Source organism: Rhinolophus sinicus, chromosome 17 (genome assembly GCF_057876585.1).
Source record: "Rhinolophus sinicus isolate RSI-liver-muscle chromosome 17, RSI-T2T, whole genome shotgun sequence".
Taxonomy (NCBI): domain Eukaryota; kingdom Metazoa; phylum Chordata; class Mammalia; order Chiroptera; family Rhinolophidae; genus Rhinolophus; species Rhinolophus sinicus.
The window spans coordinates 24,928,695-24,953,657 of record NC_142517.1 but is presented as its reverse complement, the minus strand read 5'-3'; the positions used below and the strand labels follow the sequence as shown (position 1 = coordinate 24,953,657).

The 24,963-nt window shown below is 38.2% G+C and overlaps 1 protein-coding gene across 1 annotated transcript in view; it reads right to left on the bottom strand.

Annotated features, from left to right (window-relative positions):
• Positions 1 to 24,963, bottom strand: part of ARHGEF26 (Rho guanine nucleotide exchange factor 26) — a 117,451-nt gene that overhangs the window by 79,138 nt on the left and 13,350 nt on the right. The window contains exons 5-6 of the mRNA XM_019731993.3: positions 12,446 to 12,502; positions 9,144 to 9,304 (exon numbers count right to left, since the gene is read on the bottom strand). Coding sequence (XP_019587552.3) covers positions 9,144 to 9,304; positions 12,446 to 12,502 — 218 coding nt within the window. The remainder of the gene's footprint in view (positions 1 to 9,143; positions 9,305 to 12,445; positions 12,503 to 24,963) is intronic.

Below are 24,963 nucleotides of genomic sequence, written 5' to 3'. Positions count from 1 at the left end.
AAAAAGGTTCAAGTTGGAGGCACTTCCTTACAGTGACCCCGGGGACAGCATAAACACAAATAAGAGAACTAAACTCTTTGCCCATATAGAATGTGTTTTAAAACCTGCAAAAGATGAATTCTTAAGTGACTCTATCAGATGTTTCAAAATTAAAGAAAAGGTAGCTAAATCTGTTAATACAGCATTATTTTTGTTTTAAAGTCCTCCCAAAGATCTTTAACTTAATGCTACTTACTGACGTCCAATAGAAGAATTTCATGGCTTAGTCATTCCTGCTCTCTGTTCGTTAGAATAGACTTAAGTAAAATTTCAACTTGAGAGAATGGCTATCACAGATGTGTTGGAAAACATCTTATTACCAGCAGATTTTTCAGAGATATCTACCTATATACCCAACTGCATACATAAATATGTATAATTAAGTGTTGGGCATCAAATATACACAAGCTGCAAGAGAAGAAGAAGTAGGAGTTACACGACAGGACTGCTTCAGCAGATAAACACAAACACTGCTATTGTGCCCTGTTCCAGTTGTTCGTATCACTCTTCTCTGCTAGAAAAGAAAATCCAATGAACCGCCAATACAGAGAAAGTTTTCTTGCCACAAAGGGACCTTTGTTTGAATCCCCCACAAGTGACAAGGTCAATCTTAACCAATCTTGACATTTCTATGGAACCTCTCCACCAAATTTTTTTCCAAGTTCAAATCATTTCCCGAAACCTTTCTGAAATCCAAAGAAAACTCTGTATAGATAAAGTATCAGTTAAGTTCTTGAACAAATACCATTTATGATACACATTTTCCTCAAGATACTTTTCTATAAATATACTTATAAAATCTAAAGTTGAAAGACTTGTATGATTTAATCCACATTCTTTAAAAAAAATTAGACTCGAGATTGTGGTAATAATACACTGAATTAATACTTAAAGCAGTATTCACCTGCCTTCTTAGCATACAGAATTTTTAAAGAAAATCGTATTTTCACAGCTTCTACCCAAAGTTGACATTTAAAAAAATTAAAATATTTTGCCATGAAGTTGTTCAGTATTTACATTATCACCTAAGGGGAAAAGAATTCTTTCATTTAAGTCCTAAGGAAGGCTTGCAAATTCATTCTATGTGAAAGTTTGTGCTGGAAACATGTTTTGCAGACGAAGAAGCAGAAAGTTATCATCTGAATTCAGTCAGCACTTTCCAAACCTTTTCTTCCTCAAATCACTGTAAAAGTACTCTAAGGAGTTTAAGCTACTTGGATGTCTTTTTCATGTTTATTGTAGTGCTGCATGTTAGGGCATCTGATGACATGGGAACCACAGGACACTTTTATAATTAGCTTCTTCCTGGCGAATACTGCACCACTTCCACCATGGAGACCCATTCTGAGACTGCTTATGATAAAGACACTGGACAACATACCTCCCTTAGGGAACAATGGCCACAGGGAAATGACAAGACGATGATGCCTGTGATGTACCACAGGGCTGTCAGAAAAACAGCGAGCTGCTCTTTGCTTGCAAGGTCCCCACATTCTAAGAGGTCAAGACAGTCAAATATGAGGTAAGAGTCTAATCACGCTCCATGACGAGTCCCATGGGGGATATACACCAAAAAGAGCACATCCTAATAATGTTCCAGATGGGTAACTCCTCGCAGAGGTCTAAACTGAAATTTAGTTCTTCAGACTGAACCCTTAACTGCACTTTAAATATATGTGTATTTTTGGATTAGTGATCCAGGGGAATGCATTCTGAATAATCAAAAAACTCACTAGTTTCAATTCCATTTAAATAAATAGATTAATTAATTAATTAATTAAGCAAATCCACATAATTAATTTCGGTCTCAGTGTCCTGAGCTGCAAAAAAGGAAACGCTGGTACTTCACAGGATGCTATACAGGATTAAATCAGATGAAATAAGGAAAGTATTGGAAAAACACAAAAGTGATACCCAGGTGCTAATAACAATTAGGGGCAACATCTCCTGATCAACAAGGAGTCAGAAAGCTTAAAAGAGCTTACTTTTGAAACTTAACTCATCAACCATCTTCCTTGTGCTTAAATCAAGTACTAGATTTAACTTGGCTAGATCACAAAGTTTACATTGAAATCGTTTCCACCAGCCAGAAAAACTGTGTGGTCCTGCTTGTTTAACTCACAACTGGCAGTCAAAAATCCATGTAATGGTTCAAAATCCACAGCTGTAAATGCGATGCAGATGAAATACTGCAACTAAACCCCAGCCATTGTTTCTTTTTCCACAAAATCCTACCCTGGTTCAAGATTGATAACAGCTAATGGCTAAGCTTGGTAACACTTTCATCTGTCCCAACCAGGACCACTATCCAAGTTTAAATCTCCATGTGACAACTCCGAATCCACAGACTCTTCTTGGAGCTTGCAAAAGCAATGCAAAAAGGCAAAAAAGCACGTAGTAGCCCCAAATGTCTGCGGAAAAATAACCAGAACAGCCTAATTGGCAGCTGGAGCACGTCAAGGCCTGTTCTGAAGCAATGATCCAAGGATTCTACCAGTCACGAGGCTGAGAGGAAGCAAACAGCTCAGGTTTTAGTCCTAACCTAAAACACAACTAATATGCTTGATGACTAGGGAAGAATCCATTTATTTTGACTGCGTTCACTGTCAAAATAAAGACGATCGCTACAATGCTGTAAAACTTGCCATCTTTAAAAACCATTTCTAAAAGCATAGGCATGCAAATCATTGTGCTTGAGTCTTTATAAAACAAGTCCTGTTCTTTCATCTCATCTTAGACCAGTGCTGGCAGAAACAGGCACACGCAAAAAAGTCAACACAAAATTCAGAGACATTTCAGAATATCCGACGTAGATGCTCAAAAGGACAGTAATAGTATCAACAAAAGCATTGCTATTTGCGAGCTCACGTAGTGCTATGCTAAGCTGAGCACTTTACATGTATTATTTAATTCTCGTGACAACCTATGAGGATGGCTATACTTTCACCTCCATTAAACCGAGGGAGCAACTAAGATTTAGAAGTAATAAGTACTTGCCTACCGTGTTACTGAAAGAGATTTTTTTTTTTTTAAGTTTGAGGCTTTATGTATTTGTGCTGTAATCTTCAGCTTGTTACTTCCTGCACAACTCAATAATGATAATGATGATAATATATTTGGACATAAATATTGTTGCTGAAAAATTATAAAATGTTACTTAAACTACTCCAGTCACCATTTGACAAAAATAGGGTGAAGGGTATACACATGCGCCTGGCTACCAGTGCTGCCAAGGAGAGAGGGGGCAGAAGGCTTCATGCGTCAACGGTCACCTGTACAGCAGTCCTTTTTTCCCTTGTGCCTGGGTCCTCAGGTCCAGAGCTTATCGATTTTGCCCTGCTGCTGGGGTAAAGTGGGGCATCATCTAGCTGAAGAGGAGGTACAGCTGAAGAGGGGTTCTGGGCTCTGACTACTTCTCAGACAGGCTTTCACAGAACTCCTATTTTTAGTCACAACTGACATCGGTGTCAATTCCTGCACTTTCTAGAGGTTCCAGGGTTTCCATCTGGTCCTTTCTTGGCTTTCTTCACTGGTTTGCATTTTTCAGATTGCCTGAAATAGTTCCTGAGTATCCAAGTGTTTTTCAGGTTCCAAAATGTTGTTGCTGTTGTCTTTGTTTTTTTCTTTCCTTTTTTTCCCTTGTGCATTTGTGCAATGACTTTCCCATCATTTTTAATGGGATTTCAGAAGGGAAATGTGAAGTTATGTATCTACCTAATCAGTCATCTTGAGTTGGTGGCATCTCCCATCGGCTTTTACCAAGCCTTCAGATACCAGGGGTATCTTTTCTGCAGTCTTAACTAAAAGGATTGCACCTATTATTAAGACATCTGGAGACTATTTCTCTACTTGAATGACACATAAATACTTATTTCTTTTACTCTTACTTCAGACACTGGTCATTGATAAAAGTCGAACAAGGTGGACTAAAATACCATTATCGTCGAGTATTTGAGGTGAATTTCAAATGAACGTCTTTGTCAGAACAAAGTCAAGGAATGTCACAAAAAAAACAGCTTTTGAATGTCCCTTTCTTTCAACTGTCAGCTGAAGAAGTTTACTTTTAGAAAGAATAAAGTTTCTGTGTTATATTAAAGGAAATAAGGCAATTGCTCTATTCACTAAAGATTCTGTGGTAAACTTATATTGTGTATCGAGTAAGGAAAGAACATTTGCTAATGGAAAACAATGGCAAAAGCCATACTTTAGGACAAAAATTAAACAGGTTCCACAACATAAACAGTTCCATATTCTCCGGCCTAGTTAAATTTAATACATTGCTCTTTTAAAATTTAGCTTTACGTATTAGTCAGGAAGGATGAAATGCTAATATTAATACTGTAAAACTTTTGAAGGTATATTATTAAAGCATTAAAGTTTCGAATGTTAATTACCAAATACAAAACACATTTCACAATACAGCTATATTGTGTCAGTATTTGAGTAAAATGTCATTATTTTGTAATAGGAAGGGATTACATAAAATAATATTAAAGCATGTGCATTTAAATCAGTACTCAGTGTCCCATATTTCATTTTTAATATAATGTGTTTAGAATTAGGGGGATAAACCTTCTGGAAAAGCAAGTATTGGGTGAGTCCCATTCCAAATGTTTACTATTATTGTAATTCACTTTTCCACACAAAGCAGAAAGTGGAGAATGTGGTATTAGTGACTCATTGTAAGTGGGGAACAAATTCAGGTCCTCAGGACACAAAAGCAGAAGGATGGATATTTGTATTTTGTTTTGCAGAAATTGAACCCAAGTATAGTTTTATATAATATAATATGATATATGATATGATATGATATGATATGATATGATATGATATGATATGATATGATATGATATGATATAATATAATATAATACCAGGTCTTTAATATAAGACTGCGTCTTATATTAATTTTTGCTCCAAAAGACGCATTAGAGCGGATGGTCCAGCTAGGTCTTATTTTCGGGGAAACATGGTAGGAGGGGACCAATATAAGACCAGTAGGATTCCAGCTACCTCCCCATATACACCTTTAAAGAGGCTTACAAAGCAAACAGTTGCTGGGCCCATGGCACAGACAGAGAGGGTAACAGGAAGTCATTAAAGAGAAATCAAAGCCTCCACAACCAAGAAGCTTGAGAAAGGTCCATGCAGCTCTTATCCTATTTACTTCATTTATTTCCCAACTCACAGGCTCCTTAGATGTTTCTGTGCCAAATGTCTGACCCAAGAAGGGCACTACTAGCATTTGGATGGGACAATTCACGCCTATGTTGGACGTCATACCAACTGCAGAGTGTCTGGCACCTCTGGCCTCCACCTACTAAAGCCAGTAGAGCCCCCAAGTCCCAGGGGCAACCAAACATGCATTTCCAAATGCCCTCAGGGGGTAAACACAACCGCCACTACCACTTCAAAACTACTGTTACAAGCTCTAGTATGTCATTTAAACCTTCAGTGTTGAGAACCACCTATATGACTGAAATCTACATCTCCAGCCAAGATTTTTCTCGAGTTCTAATCTGATTTTTATCCTTTCAACTACACGCCTTCCCCTCCTGCCCCACAGTCACTTCAGACTTGCCCAAATTTGAGTTCTTTATCTCCCTCACTAAGCCCCAACCTGTTTCTCTTGTATCCTGGCCAATACAACCACCATCCACAGTGAACTAGGTAGAAGCCTGGAAGGCAGACAAAACCCCTCCCTCTTTCTCACCAAGTCTTCTATGTTCTAAATATCCCTCAAGTCCTTTCTTTTCAACCTCCTATCAGGTTCCCATCATCTCTGGCTACATTACTGGAATGGCCTCAAATCTTTCACCATCTTCACTCTCAGTAATGCAAACACCACACTGTTACCTCCCAGGTCACCTAGTCAGTCCCCTACTCAATGGCTCAATGTTTCCATAAGCCTTCAGGAAACAGTGAAAACGCCTCAGCAGGGAACACAAAGACCTTCACCATCCACTCTCATCCTCACCTTTGATTCCCACCAGGGCCCTTTTATTCCCACATAGGCCCTTAAAGCCATAACCTCCAGCCTGACCCAAACTTGCCCATATCAGGGCAAGTGCCTGCTCTGGGATGCCTCTGCAAACAGACTATGGATTTTCCACCAGCCACCTGAAGACCAGCAGCCAGGGAGCAGATGCCATTAGCTGATATGTTCTAGAACCCAGGCACCTTACAAAGTAAGAGATCCGATAAGTGTTGACTGAAAGGAACAATTTTTATAAAGAAGAAAAGAATTTAGTAGGGACATACCACTGATAAAAAAGCACATTCCCAGAATCAGCATGATCTTGTCCCTGCCTATTTTCAAATAATGTCATCTTACATAAGGGCTGCTTAGTGTTATTTATGGGCAATCAGTGAAGAATCTGAGCCACTATAAAGGGACCAGATGCCGTATCATTAAGTTGAAGGTCAAGCATATTCTGACCTCAACTTACACTAAACATCCCATCACTTTAGCTACAAATGTTCACTGGGCAAATGTAAAACAATGGAGTTAATCCTGATAATACCACACTTAACAATGCCACACACAATCAGTAATACCTTATTCAGACACTGACCGTTTGTTTTGTTCAAGATTTTATCTTTCATTTTATTAGGACTGTAAACTCTTTCATGGGTAGCACATTAAATAGTTACCACTTGAGTCACTCTTGGAGATTAAATGCTGAAGTTCAACAAACAGGCATTACATAACAAATGGGCTTTGCAAATCTGAGCACTTTGCATTTTAAAAAGGCTGTATCTGAAATGAGTGTTTCAAACTAAATCAAATAAACTTGTGCAATACAAGTTATTATGATAGTCATGATTATCAGGAAGAAGCTGAACATTCTTAGTTGAAATGTATTACCACAGATCAAATATCACATAGGCAGCTATCCAAATTAAAGCATTGCATTTGAAATAAAAAAAGAAAAAAAGGAGAGGAAATTTCTTTATCTTTTAATGGAGGCTGAGAAGTTTCTAAGTTTTGTTTTGAATACAAACTAGAAAAAAAAGGTTCACGGCAGCGTCTTCCTATAAGCTACTATAGAAAGGAAAACGTTTAAACAAAATCATCAAAGATTTAAATTTGGTAAATAATAGAAATTAAAATCAAATTTGAATCTATAATTTAAATGAAATGACTTATTTCAGGATTAACCAATGACGGATTTTTTATCCCCATTTTATAGATAAGAAATGAGCTGGAGAGGTAGCAACCTGCTCAAAGTTAATCAGGTACCAGAGGAGAAGCGACTGCTGGAGTCCAGTCCCCTGACTATGCAGATAGACGAGCGGTGCTGCCAAGACCAAGGACTGAAAGCATCCTCAGGTCAAGAAGAACTGTCATTACCCGATAATCAGAATTTACTAACAGCTTTCTCTGGAGCCATGGATACACTGCGAGAAGCTGACTGATGGCCATCTGATTCAAAGCACAATCCCACAATGGAGTAAAAACATGCAACCAGGGTTTTCAGAAAACATATTCTAATTAAAATCATGACGTACACTTTACAGTTGTCAAAACAATAACAATTCTTGAGAGTGATGGTGCTACTTTGGAGCTTTGTTTTCATTCAACCACAGTACAAGTTAAAATGAAAGAGACTCACTTTGAAAGCTAAATACCTTTTGAACAAGGACACACCATCTAAGGCTCTTGTTCTGCCCTACTCACTGAAGGAAGAAAAGAAAGTTTCCTTTCTTTTACCGAAACTGGCAAGACTGGTACCAAAAGGACCAATGGGATGACCACAGGCAATAACCCAGCTTCTGAAAGAGGACTCCCAAGGTGGAGTATGCATCGCCACCCGCACACCACCGGCCCGCTGTTCCCTAAGGCCCAGCTGGTCCTCCAAACATTTTTAAGTATCCATGTCAACAACAAGATTGCCCGGATCTTTTCTTGTGCCAGAATCTGGCTTCTGAAGCTGCGCCACTATCATAAAATATTTGGAGAGTTCAGCGATCTGACCCCGATTTCCGGCTCTCTGAAGTAGCCCTAACTCACATGCTAATCTGTTCAGCATGGATATTCAATCTTGGAGCTCAAAAGAAAAATCTACCTGTACACAGTGATGGAGCCAGCAGACACCAACATGTTATCATCACTGTCTATGGGGTTCTGCCCTGAAGTGACAAAAGAGCAATGTCCAGACTCAAAAGGAATACTCACTCATACCAGAGACAGATTCAGTCTCTAGGGGCCCTGAAGATTGGGCAATTTGCAGGCCGTCTGTTTAAGTAAAAAGTAGGCACAAAGCAAATACTGAAAAGTGCCCTTGCAAGTGAGGAGCCTTGAAGCTTATGTGTTATTAGTTGTACAGTAAACCCACCTTTGACCTAACCACATAAAATTGCCAATATTCAATCTATTTTGACCTACCAAAATAGCAACTTCATATGGTTCAATTTAGTATGCTGCTGGCACATAGTTCCAGTACAGACTGAATAATTCACTTGGAAGGATATAAGAGGTCACCACAGGTATACCAAGCTCCTGCACTCATTAAAAATAATAAAGACCTAGAAAAACACACTATTCCCCAATATTCCCCAATAAAAAAATTTAAACAAAAATGACACGGAAAACTCTTCCACTTGTGCTTATGGAATATTAAATTGGGAAAACCTACAGAAATCATTATAATCACTATAATTACGGTCACTACATTTTAAAAATAATATTTACATAGATTAACAAAGACAAGAATATGAAAATGTAAACAAAAATCATTTTTATATTTGAATGGTATCATTGTAAATTACTTTTTTCTTTCCCAACTAAGTTTCGTTATATTATTGGCATAATTAAAAAGGATACTAGCGAAGAGTAAGGAGAAGAAGTGTGGAAAGAAAAGGAATGAAGAGACTTTAGAAATGATTGTCTGCTGTAACAATTAATTATACACTTAGCATCTGTTTATACATTAACAACCTAAAACATATCTTTAATTTATTTCAAGAAATAAAGATAAAAGCCAACTGAGTGAATGAGAGACTTCATATCTCTAAATGTCTTACTTTTGGGATAACACAAATGTTTCTTAGTAAGCAATGTGTTGTGTTGATATGACCAAAGACAAACTGAACTAAACTTACTTTTTGCTTGCCTCACAGACGTCTGTAATATTGGAGAAAAGATGGTGGCTCTCTGTTTTGGTCATCGTATCGCTCAGTTCTTTAGAATTTTTAAACATTCGTATCAAGATCTCCAAGCTGAGTAAATATGAATGTTCAGAGGATATGACTTCAAAGATAGCCTGGGAAGAAGGAAAAAGAAATGTAATATTAATTCCTTTAATTGAAGAACTAAATACAGCTCTCATAATTCTACTATAAGAATGACATAATACCTTGAAAAATACAAAAAGATTAGCATTAAGAAAACTGCATCCCCAAACTACTGTCTTTATATGAGGCACTCATACCCAAATCTTGATAAATAGTCACTGCCCGTAGTGTAAATATGAACAAATGCAAGCATTTTGAGGACTAGAGATTGCATCCTGAGGTCATGCTTGGCAAGGAGTGGAATCTATGGAAGGAAGCTAGGCCATGTCATAAAATCTCAGTGTCACATTAATTAACCTTTGAGGTCATCTCCTTTAGCCCTGCTTTCAAAGTATGCTGCTCTGGGACAGTAAGGATTTATGGACACCACTTGGGATTCAGAAAACATTTCTCACAAATACATTCCTTCTTTCCTCTCTCATGTGGGCCCTTTCTCACCCTCTGTTTTAATCTGACTAATTGGCAGTCAATAACAGCAAATATTCTGGGTGTATTAAGAGAGCATGACTGTACCTACCCTTAAAAGGCTCTTATCAGCCACAGGAATTCTTTTATATAAACTCATATGACTTGAAAGTAATCCTGTCTGTTCAACAAGCCACCATCTCTGCTCTCATCGGTGTCTCAAGAAGAAGTGAAGGACCTTCTGCAAAAACTCTTGGTGTCAGGCACACAGTGGTTTTCCTGATAAGAGTTCATTAGATGAAATGCCAATCCACACAGGTGGATGGACAGCAACACCCTGTGTAAGGAATTCATCTAGCTCCTTAACAAAACCAACTTCAGATCCACCAAGAATGGCAACTCAGGGAGAATTCCTGCGCAGGGAGGGGTGGTGAACAACCCTGCAGGCCTGAGATTGACATCCTTCCTGGAGACCTCCCTAGTAACACTGCCATCATCACCTTGGCCTCCAGGGCTCCTCCCCTCAAGCCCTTGGCCCAGAAGAGGATTCTTCCCATAACTTCCTGTGCCACTGCTGAGGCTGGGTGGGGGCAGGGCAGATGGGGGCAGGGCAGGCACAGACAGGTAGATGTCCAGCTGCCGGTGGGTGGGCCATAGATGTAAATCAGATGAGTGGTGCTAATCTCAATAGTCACCTCCCTTTTTAACATCCATAAACTTTTAGGGAAATCTTACTTAAATCTGCTGGTCTAGCCTTGGTTGTGCTCCAGGGATTTCGATATAACTATCTAAAGAGTAAAGAGTAAGAACATTAAGTCTTACTTAACCTGTGTCTTGTGTAATTCTATTACACACTTATCAATGATCATCTCCAGGAAATGTAATGCAAATTAAAGAAGATTGTTACTTCCTCACCCAAAATAATGGATTTCAAGTTGTTGATGGATATGGCACCTTGGAATGACATAAAATATTTTCAAAAGTAAACAAAGGCTTTTATAACCAAATAAAAAATACTAAGATTTGAACAAAAAGATATAATGAACTATAAAGAACAGATCACAGGAAAAGATGACTAAGCGGCAGTTTAATATAATAGGTTTAATGTAATAATTATTAAAACACCCTGCAATAGAGCCATCAACTACTTAAAAACAAACCAGATTACACTTGCTAAAATAGCTATATAGAAATAGAAAGGAACTCTCAGGTTAAATTTGCCGCTGTCATTACTTTTTTATATCACAAATCTGAATAAATCTTTTCAAAATATAAGGGAACTACGATAGGTTTAAATAGAAAAGGTTAAAAAAAAACAGAAATGTTCAAATGGAATTAGGACCCTAGAAAAGCTCTTGAATTTATCCAGAAGGAGAGAAACACTGTTTATGCCAAAATATTAACAATAAAGAAAAAAGCATATCACCTGTCTATCATGTAGATTTTTTAAAAAGTGGTATAGAACGGAATATTATATACTGGTTTGAATGAATGATCTAGACTGATATGTTTTAAAAAGGATAAATCTCAAAAATAATGTTGAATATAAAAAATGAGTAAATGTGATAGATAAATGATGTATTACAGAACTGTACACCTGAAATCTATGTAACTTTACCAACAATTGTCTTTAATTAACTAAACTTTAAAAAAGTGAGTAACCAAAAAATATGTTCACAATCATCATTTATCTATATTTTAACACACAAACAGGTATATGTATATAAATATTTGTAATACATGATTTAAAAACACAGATTGGAAGGAATATATCAATTCATAATTATAGTTGCTTCTGGGGTGGAGAACAAGGGAATGGCATTGACTTAGGAGGATAATATGATTTCTACTTTATTGAAAGTCTTATTTTCTTTACTTTAAAAATATGAAAAATAATTACAAATGTAATACATTTGTTAATTGTCAGTGATTGGTACACCAATGTTATGTACTCTTCTTTTTTTTTTAACATAAAAAAATGGCACTATAATGTGCTTTTATATTTTTGCATTATTCCACGCCAATGAAATAAGAAAAGGATACCTCATGCCCTCTGTGGAATTAATGTATACACTTATATAAACCCATACTAACATGAATAAGACAGGAGGAGATTGCTTTGAAAACTTCCCAATATTATTACAATGAGAAATTTTCTTAAAACTGCATTTATTTAAACTTCAAATTGTAAAAGCCTATTATTATCTGTCTTATTTTTTATTAAGTGAAGTTTTAGCTTGGTAGAATTTTGGATTTATAGAAATATTGCAAAGAGGGTTCAGAGTTCCTGTGTATCATTCAATCCATCTTCTCCTAACCAGGGTACATTACATTCTGTCCATAGACAAATGTATATACTTTATTCAGATTTCACCAATTTTTCCATAAACAGCGTTTTTCACCTCCAGGATCTAAAGTTGGTTTCATTTTTCAACATATTTCTTCCAGTTTAACTATCTGGACCAGGTGCTTTGTTGTTTAAATTAATGTTGGGATATTTTAAATTTTTCTTTTCTGGGGGCTTATGTGTAGTTTTATTTGACAATGATCATATACTTCTTTTGTAAAAAGAACTCATTTGGTCTTTTTATACATCTATTCATTTTATACATTTTCAAAGGAAAACACGTTGACAAGCGTACATAGTAGGTTAAAGCACATGCACTCTTCAAAGCTCTAAAGCATCTTCTTGGAAAAAAACATACCTCTTGTCTCTTTCTTTCCTCCTGGCTAACTGTCTGAGATAATCCATTTCTTTTCACCTAGGGGGAAAAACAAAACTGTTCTGAGGTCATTCACTTTAACAAACAATTTCTTTATTATGTAAGGCACAACTTTTAAGCTCTTCAAAAATGAATTAAGAGAAATTATGCAAAATGTTGAATTCAGCACATAGGAATTTTGGGGTCTCATACTTCTCAAATAATATTTAATCACATTAGTAAATTAGCACAGTTCAATAATAAAGAACTGACAAGTGTCTAGAACATTAATCTATCAGGCTGAGCTAATCTGTTCTAGTCTTAGTTCTGGATATTCCTAAAATACGTATCAAATTAATCTCCCAAATCATAAATGCAGACATCTAATAGTAAACAAATGAAGTCCCCACTCTGAGAGTTTACTGCCCAGGATCACACAATGACAGCGTAATGTTAACACCGTTTTTTATACAGACTCCACGGAATACCAATGCTCTTTATAAAAAAAAAAGCCCGATCAAAGAAGAAATCAAAGTCCTCTGCCCCAATTTCAGCAGTCTTTTCAGCATATTTAATTTTGACAAATAAGGATATTAGCCTGACTTAGACAAGCCACAGAACCCATAAGAAGCAAGAATATCAGTGTCATACTTAGAAAACTGCCGCTGTGTCATTTAACTGAATCAGTGTCATCATTACCTCCATTGCCACACTTTTTTATTTGCTTGCTGAAGTTCCTGAATCATAATTCAGTTTCTAAAGCACAGATTCGAACCTGGACTATTATTACCTCCATGAAAGGAGGACCTGGTGTCTCTTCTGGTACACCTGGCGCTGAATCTGGCGCATGAAAGACATGCATGGTTTTCAGTCAAAGGTTAAATTAGTAAAAAGTACAACATAAGTAAAATACCAACCAATTAAATCCTGTGCTTCAGAGAAAAGAAGAGCAGTTAAGAAAGACAGTGCCCTCCCTTTGTGTTAGAAATTAATAGCAATAAAATAAAACAAATAAAATGCAATATAATAAAATATAAAGCTCTTCAAACATTTTGCTATCATACTTCCTAAAATTTTTTTAAAAACTATGTTCCCCAGGCCCATTTTTAAGTTGACATCTCAAATTTTTTATCTTAAGTTTAAAGAATTTTAAAGATGCATTTTCCTGTTAATTATTGATCTAGACATTTTTAAATGTGTTACTGTACTCTTCTAAATATATCCAAGGGAATGTAAAAACCATATTGATTTGATATCCACCATCATCCATTTAAAAATAAATAAACTTCCCTTAACAGTCAGTAATTTTACACTAACCTTCTTTGTCCTTGAAATCAAATTTCTATGTCAATTTTCCCCCAAAATTTCATAATGTAATATAATTCTATGTGTTAGGGTATCTTATTAGTCACAGTAGTATACTTTGAAGCAAACACATGTTTTTAAATGTAATTTTCTAAAATTTCCTGTGACCATTGAGCTTTAAGTATAAGAGAGACTCTTGTGGATTCTATAATCGCCACAAAAATCACCACAAATACCATCAGTAACCTATGATCAAAGCAACATGATTACTTCCAATTTTAATGCATTAATCCCTTAAGCATAAAACATTACTGAGAATGCAACTCTTAGTAAGATGGGGGTAGGTTATGGTGGTTTAATTAAAGGAGGCTTCATTGAAAACAATATTTCAAAATGACTACCTTTTATCTTGTGCTCCAGTGGTTTGACACTTCAGGGCAATGAACCCTACAATAAGTGTTGAGATGGGCAAGAGAGATGCCTTTCTTTAGTAAAATGGCAAAGGGGCAATTGTGAAAGGGGAAGTTGGAAAAAAGATATGGTGTAACACTTTAATTGCAAGATGCTTGTCAGTTTTAGAAAGGAGAATAACTAGGCGTGGAGGACCTGAAAAGTGGCAGCCTTAAAACTATCCCTGTCCACCTCTCATGAATTCATGAGTCTTCGTGAATTCCAGAGGTGTGATGCCTACCCTAGTGTGAAGACCACTGTGCACACTTCTCTATATCGTGCTGTCATGGAAACAAAGACAATTACACGTCACTGTCATTAATTTAATTTTTGGAAAAAGTTAGAAAGCAGTACAAAAATAGATAGAGCCCAAATCAGGGGTAAAATTAGCACTCATTTACTAAACATTAACTGTATGACGGGAAATGTGCGAAGCATTTATATCTATTTTCCCATGGAACCCTCATAAAAACTCTAGAAAGCCGATACTATTCTTATCCTAATTTCACAGATGAGGATAACAATTTAGGCTTAAGACCCAAGATCACGCACCTAGTAGACAGCAAGGCCAGGACCTGCATCCATGCTTGTCCAACTCCAGGGCTCACGCTCTTAATTATGATATTAAATGGGTTAGGGCTCCCCTCCCCCTGCCCTCTATGAAAGGCAACTCATTTCTAGGGTTGGGCAATCACCACTAAATCCCTTTCTAATGCCAGGTCTGTATCAAGTTTCCATATGTCTTTTTTCATCCGCCCATATCATGGAATGTTCTTAGCTTTACCCACCGTCCTGACCCTGGGTCAGCCTGTCAGCAAGAATTCATGGCTAAAAAGGCTCCTTCATACATTTTAATAAGGGAGGGGACTGGCCAGAAGAATGAAACTGTTCAGAGTTGCTCCCGTTTGGTTAACCCTGAGCAGGAATTTCACAGTATTTCCTGCTTGACACAAAGTCCTGGCAGATCGATATCCAGGCACCATGCCCACAGTCTCTGCAGGTGAGGTCATCAGCAAGAATTTCCACACCACTGGCATCTCCATCCAAAACTACTAATGAGTTCAGACCCGGAAATCTTAAATGGAAAAGAATGAACCATGTGGGCGTAGAGACCTATACAGATGACAACTCGTTTACTGAGGGATTAAGAGTACTGCATCAGATTGCAAAGGAGAAAAAAAAAATCCCTAGCAAAAGAACTTGGTCTTTTGAAGGGAAAGAGAAGGTAGTTTTAAAAAAGGCAAAGTATCAATGCATAGAATTATATCTTTCACTAATACTAATACAAAAAAAAAAGATAAAATATTCCTTTAACCAAAAAGCCATCAGTAAGAAACCAGTAGCCCGTTACAGAAGAAAAAAAAAAAATTATAGGAATCATTATTGGATCATAAGAAAACTAAAGTATAACACATTTGGGGAGACTGAAAGTTTGCTCTGGCGAGTTATGAGAAACCATTTCCTCCTGACTGGCTGCCAGACCACTGCCCCAGAGCCTGTCCTCTCTCAGCCCTTCCATACCTGCACAGGGCAGGCTGGACAGGTTCTTCCTCTAGAGCCAAGGGGACTCATGTTATCCACCTGAGCCCTCCTTCCACATTCAACTCTAAATTAAGTAGTAGCTGAGAGCAGGTGCCTGCAGGTAATAAGTAGGTCAAGAGCAGGCAAGATTGCAGAGACTAAGGAGTTGGAGAAATGAAACCAGAGAAAGGGGGAGAGAGTGATATACAAAGAGGGCCCCACAAAGACTGGCAGAAAGCAGAGAAGACAAAATTGGAGAATGAAAACAGGAGCAAGGATCAAGCAGAGAAAAACAAGAAAGGAAAGAGGGAGGGAGGAATAGGGAGGAAAGAAGGAGAAAGAATGGGTGCCAAGTTTTTAACAGTAAATACCTCTGGAAATTTTCTGATTTAAAAAACAGTGACCTTATCAGCAAACTTAAGTAAAATCACTGGAAGGCCCAGACTTTTTTTGCATAAAAAGAAAAAAAAATATGTGTATAAAGCATGTATTTGTACCTATAGTTTAAAATCTTACACGCGTTCTGCAGTTTGCATGTTTTTGCTAAGAGAATCTAAAATACTACGTTTATCACATTTCTTCAAATGCTCCCCTTGTTTCCATATGTAGAAAATAAAAATATAATAATAATATATTAGCTTCGAAAACTGATTCCTATTGCGCTATCAAAAATTAAAAAAAAATAAAATGTGCAGGCTCATTTTATTTTTAAAATATATATTTCCTATTGGTAGCACTGCCTGAGTACAAATGGCAACACTTAAGACAGTTGAAGCAAAAACACTCCTTTAAAAGTCTCTTCTGACCTTGCCAAATCTTTCTTATTCCTCACTATCTCAGCCTGACCTAAATTTTTTATTTAAGTATGTCATCAATAAGTAGAATTGTGAAAGTAGTTTAATGAAACACTAGGAATTGGACTCAGTTTGGGATTCTTGATTTTATATAATCTAACCAATTCACAAAACTGTTCAAATCTTGCCACAGCAGTTTCTAGACTCCAAGGAGAAAGTATGAATGCATGTCAGTATCTTCAACACTGTAAGTAGACAAAAATTAATTCAAATAAAACAACAAAATTGTAGCCCAAGACTACAGCTCTGACATCAGTTAAAAAATATGAACATATATATGTGGCTTGTCCAGACAACAAATGCAGAGAACTCAGAAATGTTATAATAGTTTTAAATTTGCAATTATATTATATTTTTACTGCTGTAACTGGCATTTAAATTCTTCACCCATGAGCTCTATTACTGATATATATCCCATGTCCAAATGAGACAGAAATGAATAAATGGCTGACAACAAAGAACAGTACAAGATACTCCATGCATGGATATGCTACCGTGTTTCCCCGAAAAGTAGACCTAGCCGGACCATCAGTTCTAAAGCGTCTTTTGGAGCAAAAACAAATATAAGACCCGGTCTATAATATAATATAATATAATATAATATAATATAATATAATATAATATAATATAATATAATATAATATAATTAATATAATACCAGGTCTTATATAATGTAATGTAATATAATACAATATAGTATAATATAAGACCGGGTCTTATATTAATTTTTGCTCCAAAAGACGCATTAGAACTGATGGTCTTATTTTCGGGGAAACATAGTATTGTTTAGTTGGACCCAAAACATAGTTTTTGAAATTTATAAAAGGGTAAACTCCCTAAAGTGTCGGCCCAAAAGTTAATTATTAGATACTCCGTCTAAAATTCATGCTGGTTTTCTTCTTGGTAACTTGCAAATCTGATATTCTTAGATGACTATCCTATGAAGGAACAGGCAGCCTTTAGGCAGAGATTCCATTCCTGCGTTCCCCCGTTACAGGCAGCTTCACCTTTCAGAGAATTCTGTCAGGAAATCCATAAACTTTGTGTAATATTCCTTGGCCTTTGACTCCACTGATTAGAACAGGGTATGAGCCAAGTTTTTGAAGGCCTGCAGAGAGCCCCAACACTGCCATTGATACAAGGCCCATCTACAGGATAGAGCAACTCCTGTATCTGTGGAGAAAGCCAAGATTAAAAACACCAGTTTCTTGCTGATCAGATCATCATTTTCTATGAAACAAATAGGGATATGTTCTCTGGCCCTCCAAGACTTGATATGGTTTGTAGATAAGATGGGTACACATTCCTTCTATTTTTACCCACCAGCCAGGGAAACCAGAATGGAAGGGCCCCAAAAAACTGAACAAAAAGGCTTGGAAATGTAGCCAGTTAAAAATTAGATTTGGATATTTATAAGCCAAGATCACCGGGGGTCCATAAAGCACTAACGTACACTGCATACCCAAGTGAGCTAAGACCTTTATACTTTGCCAGTTTACCCACTTGCTGAAAACCTGCTGGTTATTCATGCCTCTTGGTGATTCCCTATTCACCGGCTTCCATGCTTAAAAGCTCACGTGGGAAGGGAATGAATTGTAAAGCAAAATTACACCACAGGGCACAATCACTCTCAGGTCCTTTCTACAGACTTAACACAACCCAAATGGCCTCTGAATTACAAACGACCTAGAGTTCTTTCACTGTAAATAACATGGGGACAGCAGCTTTGAGAGTATGTTTGAAGTTCCTAAACTGAAAAAAAATCTGCCAGGTCCAGAAATCATGTCCTCTGTAACCAGGCCCCATAGGCTCTTTCCAGCCCCACTCTGTCCACAAAGAAAAAGCCCTAAGGTATCACCCTACCATCTCAAAGGGCCAGAGATCTATGAAACCAAAGATCACATAAATAAGGTCAAGGTGGGGAGTGTCATATTTTTAGGGAGGGGTGGGTAAGCAGATAGAACACTACTTTTTTGTCATCAAATAAGAGGTAGAAGACAATGGCTCATTCAATAAAATCATATGCTTAATTTGAAAATATGTCCAGTGAAGTGCCAGGGACTTCCTAATTCATTTGTTCAGAAAAAACGATCCCCTCTCTGAGCTACTGTTGTTAATCTTAATTCTATAATCCTCACCAAAATCCTTATATCTCAAGAAACAGCAAGCACTCTTAGTTCTCCCCTCCCCCCTCCAGGGAACCTCAGATCTACGAAAATGATGGCAAACTCTGATAAGCAGGCCAGGGCTTGAGGCTCCTGCCCCTCCTCCAAGGGCTGCTTGCTTCGTCATCCTCTAAGACAGAGCCAGGATTCCTGAATGAAACCAAATTATTTCAATACAGATATGAGGCTGAGAGTACAAACCACAAACAGGTAGCTAATTAAATGTACAAGAATAAACTGTTACACTTTGTATGATGTAGGAGATAAGCGTGCATTACTTCACTGCAGCCAGCCCTCGCCTGCTAGTTACCCTAGCTTGCCATTTCCTGAGTCAGAGTTCTGCTTGGTAACCACTTTGATTTCTCAAACTGCCATGCTATCAAATGCTTGCCATGCCCCAGAACATGAGAACTTCAAAACTTTATAGCAACCCTGCAAAGGAAGGGAGCACTATCCATATTTTACAAATAAAACATAGGATCACAGAAAAATCATTAGCCCTAATAAGGGGCAAAGCTGGGATTCAAACCCAGGCCTACCTCCTTACCCTCAGAGGCTGGTTCTTAACCACCCACAGCACTCTGCAACACTTCTGAATTTCTCAGAGCTGTGAGCTGCAGCTACTCTTCCCTGAACTAGGTAAGATCCTCCCTCTGGATGCCCTGGAAACCACCTCTCTCCCTGGAGATGTAGTGAAACCACTTTTGCTGTATTCAAAGTTAAGCTGTCAGCGGGGCAGCCTGGCAATTTAACTCACTGCTTGGTCCTGACATTTCTCCCACTACACAAGTTCCTCTCTGTGGCTTGTGGCTCTTACTTGCCTTCATTCCCCTGTGGGCTACTGAGCCTAGACCCAAATTTACGCATTCTCTGTCTCCTAGATGGGCAAGAGATGCTGTTCTCCTTTATCTATCAACAATTTAGAGGGAAAAAGTGAAGTAGAAAATACATGAAAAGCTGGTGACACAGAAGAAAGGATGAAAGGGAACCTGATTTTAGTAGAAAAGGGCAACTTCACAAAATTGTTTAATAAAAGATGAGCAGTTTTACAAAGTGGAATGTTTAACGAAACATTGCGGAGCCGACCAGAATATCAGTGGTTAACAGCAGAAGGGCTTGGGAACGGATGTAAAATCAGAGCAGATTTCAGTCTGAACCATTATGTTTAATTCTCTTAAGGATAATTCAAATATAATTGTTTTAAATAAGTGAATCAGCTTTACACTTTGAATCTTTAAATTGAAAAATTAGGAACGAACCAATGACTAACGATGGGGATTGGTTAAAAGAACCAAATACCCACCGATGTGGTGAAATACAGTACAGGCTTTCAAAAGGCTGCTGTGGAAGATAGTTTAATGATGTGGAAAATCACTCACAGTGATGTTAAGAGATAAACCAATGCGTTCCAAAACAGCAGGCTTAATGACATGAGAAGGTATTTAGAACATTGTTAAGGGGGAAATATGGGTAATAAGACAATCTTAGTATTATTATTATTATTTGCTTAAAAGAAAAGAAAAATTCTGTGTACACTTTTAAAAAAACGCTCTGAAAAGTTATATATCAAAATGTCAACAGTGGGGAGGAGGGATTTTAACTACTTTTCATTTTCTTCTCTTTTTCTATTGGCACTTTCTGATTTTTCTATCATACACGGGCCTTGGCTTTGTCATTAAAGCATCATTTTTAATTAAAGCTAAAATATGTTTCAAAGTCCCTCTCTCAAAAAATAACAGTAGGGCGGACAAAGGGAATTTTTAAGAATGCCAGCAATGCCTGCTTCCCTTTGTTTTTGCCCCCAAGGAAAGCTGGAGAAATGAGAGGTGACCATTAGCAGATGAAAGAAAGGAACGAAGGTAAAGAGGGCAATGAGAAAGGAAGGTTTCAGTCAAGCCCAAATAAGCAGCGGCTTATGCAGCAGTGTTGAAAATGAGTGATGACAGGCAGGTGTGCAAGTGTGAGAGGGAGGAGGAGGCATAATTGAGCATGACATCACAGACACATAGTGAAGCCGTGAGTCAAGCAGGGGTTGACAAAGACAGAGCAGGTCTGAGTGGCTCCTCTGGCAGAAGAGAACACCTGTTTATAAAGGTGATGCCGACACCTTCGTTGCTATTTGATTGTTATTAGTTTTGCAAAGTGGTAGATGGACAGGAATGATCAACTCCAAAACAGTAACTTCCACTGACATTGAAGTTAGTTTCTTACAGTTGCAATAAAAATCTAATCTGAGCAAAACCTGTTCCAAAAGACTGAGTAATAAAGTAAATTGATGTTTTACGTGGGATTTACAACACATGCAATGGTTTCACTGGACAGGAATTACCTGATTGCATGGAAGAGAGCTGAGAAACAGGCACAGAATCAGCATTATTCTTCCATTTACCTATGTATCAAACTTCAGTCAAGCCATATTTTATACATCTAGGGCTCTTATGTCCTATTCTTCTATCCATGTAGCCGATCTATTATAGTTTTGATCATTCTTTCTAGAGAGAAGTTTTCTGACCTTCACTATTCTCTATGATTTCCACGTCATTCATTTTGACATTTTGTCCTACATTCTTTCAAAAACTAACTTAGACATTTCATGTCTACTGTCTTTTAAACCAGCTTCTAAGTTCCTGCAATACAGGTCCTGGGTTTTAGGTTTGTTTGGTTTGCCCCATTCACTAGGATGTACAAATGAATTTTGAGGTCTCACACACACACAGTCGCACACATGAACACATCCTGGGTTACAAACTAAAATGTATGTCTCATTACGTTAGGCCACTGATACAGACCACAGCTACAATGTCAACTCCACCAAGTGTAAATTTACACTAGATATATCAGCCATGTCGCTTAACACTCCCACAGAGCCCTGCAAGAAAAGCTGTTCTACTCAAAGCTTCCAAGAAAGAAGTAGCTCAAAGTCGCCACATTTCATACCATAGTGCATCATGGAGGCCAAAACTGATTGGAATAGAGCTAGTTAGGCACCTGGCCAAATGAAAATAAAGTAACCTATTGGTGGGGGGTAGGGATTGAGCCAATATGATCCAATAGGATTCTCTCTCAAGAAAGTGGGTAGTTGTATATGGAAGCTGAAAGGATAACATGAGATGGAGCAGGACCATGCTAGGTAACCTCAAGTCAAAGTTATGAGAACTCAGAAACTCTGAGTACGCAGAGCTCTAAGGAGAAAAGACAGGCATAGTAAAGAAGAAAAATAAGCCAATCCATGAGAAGAAGAGAGCCAACAGGAAAACAGTACTGAGTCACGATATTGACCAAGTATCAGAGGGAAATATGGCTCCTGCTCTTCCAGAGTCCTAGGCACATGTAGCCCTTATTTGGGGAAACTTGAGAAGCTGTTCCAGATAATCTCAGCACCCCTATGAAAACAGGACAGCAACCATATTTAACATCTCAGAGTCACAGCTGCTTCGATATAATGTACATAGAGAAACAGCACTTGCCCTCATGGTACTGTCACAAGGACTACATAAACTGTAGCGAAATGATCGAGTACAGTCCTTGGTGTAAAGTAAGGTCTCTGCAAATGTTTGGTCAATAATTTAACTGCATGTAAATAAATTAATATCATGATGACCCCATGGCAGGTCCCAAAACTACGGCTAGCCTACAAGTCAACCCTTTCACTGCCTGTTCACATTGAGACCTTGAACCCAGGTGGATATAAGGGCTCTCCGTTGCTCAGCTGAGCAGACAACCACCATATTCCTTTGTACATCACTACCAGAAGCAGGGTTTCCGGCCACCCAAAATGGAAACTACTCCACCTTTGTGTTCCTGCGGTTGGAGAAGTGGCAGAGTTTATCTCCTACACCACAGGGGAGAATAATCTGCAATTTCCTTTCACTGTCAACAGCACTTCCTTCTGCAGTAGCTGTCCACTGGCTCTATAGCCCTTATCTCAACAGGTATACAGATAATAAATACCATAATAACCTTAAGACATTAGAGTACAGACTAACCATGCAGAAAATCAAGTACTCTGGATAAATCAACACAATTTAAGAAACACATTTTTAAGCACTACTTCCATATTTAAAGATCCAATAGGAATTTTGATGGTGACGACGTCTCCAATAATCTGGAGACAAATCAATGTGTGGATGTGGCCCTTAGAAATAGTCCATCACTGGACTCAGGGACGGGACACCACAGGGGACACCTAAGGTCAAGAGGGCAAATATAAGAATCTGATGGATGATTTCCACAATCCAAAGTTCAGTGGTTTAGAGCCTTTCCCCAGTTATTGAGAACTCCTCAGAGTAACTGAGTCTTCTCTCCTTTTACCTAATGACACTGTATTTCTACCGACTGCTATTGTTCTTGAAGGCACCCATCCACATCTCCAAAAGAAACCCCAAGTGGGGAATGAGGGTACAATTTAATTTGATTTCATAGTGTGCAGACATCTACCATGGGCTAACATAGTTCTAAACTTTGAATAAGACAAGTTCCCTGATGTTCCAAAGACACTTATTAAATCCAGGGTGTAGCCACACAACCATCAAGCATGTTTCTTTTAAAATAAAAATTAAAAACAGCCTCCAAATGGCCCCTAAATAAGAAGCTTCCTGGGTGTTTTCACTGCTGAGTAACTTCGTTATTTTCACTTATGGGATTAGGTTTTTGCATTCATTCATTCATTCATTCATTCATCCATTCATACCTTCCTTCAAAAATTCATCAAACTATTTACTGCAAGACTGCTATAAGTCAGGCACTATTTCATATGCTAAGAATATAGCAGGAAACAAAATGGACAAAAATCTCTTTCTTCATGTAGCTTTTATTCCAGTGGGAATAACAAAAAAAAAGTAAATTAACAAAAAAGTAAATCACATGGTATGTTAGAGGGGTAGGTATCACGGAGAGGATAAGACAGGTTAAAGGGGTGTTAGGAAGAAAGCCATGTGGCTCTCTGGAAGAAGAGCTATTGTAAGCTAGGAGATAGGGGATGCAAAGGCCCTGAGGCAGAGTTCACCTAGTATTTGAGGACCATCAGTGTAACTGAGGAACGAGTCAGATGGAGAAACAGATGCGTCCAGAAAGGTAACCAGGAGCCAGATCACACAGCCTCACTGGCCACTGGAAGGCCTGGCCTTTTACTCTGAGTGGAGGAGGAATCACTTGAGGGTTGAGAACAAATAAACAGTACCTCGGTACATTCTAACGGGCTCACAGATCTAAAACATGACTATATAGTTGCTATAGGGAGAAGTGACTAAAAGGGACACAGGTAGATGAGGGCAGGTGAGCTGGGAAGCAATGGGGGTAACCCACTTCTGCGTTGGACAGGATGGCAGCAGCAGAGTGGTTCTGTTCTAAAGGTAAAGGTGACAGGCTTTGCACCAAATTGGAAGTAGGTTATAGGAGAAAGAGAAGAGTGAGGAAGAGTTCCCAAGTTTTGGATTCTGCAACTGGAAGAATGGAGTTATTATGTGCTGAGAAAAAGAAAAAAAAAGATACTGTGGAGGAAGCAGGTTTGGGTGGAAGAGAAGGAAGTGACCAGAAGTAACCTTTTGGACAGTTTAGCCTTCAGATGCCAGTGAGACATCACAAGAGAAGTTGGATATCCTTGTCGGAAATTCAAGGAAAGGTCCCACCTAGGGATAGAAACTTGAACGTCATCAAAGCCTATTATGTATTTAAGGCCACAGATTGGATGAGATCACCAAGTGAGTGCAAAGATAAGAGGGACAAGAACGGAGCATAGGGACCCTCCAACGTTTAGAGCTCAGAGGAATGAGGAGGAGCCCACAAAGTATTAGGTTGATGCAAAAGTAACTGCAGTTCAAAAGGTTAAGAAGGAATTGCAAAAATCGCAATTATTTTTGCACCAACCTAATAGACCAAGAAGCTCCATTGGACCAACTTTGTTTTAACTCTTCTTAACCCCCATCACCCCAAAGGGTCCACATGCATGACATTTTCTCTGCCTGGGACACCTCCATCCTCACCCCGCAACCCCCATCCCACCTTTGCCCAGACACCTATCTGGACACGCCTCAGAGGGCAGCTGTTGTCACCTCCTTTGCCCCCTTCCCTCGACTGACAGCACCTTGCCCATTCCGGTGCCCTCCCCCATAGGATCCCAGAGCAGCACAAACATGTCCTTCACGGTATCAACACAGCTGTAATTCTGCACTGATTTATGGGATTATTTGATGTCTGTCTTGCCCTTCAGGGTGTCTGTAAGGACATG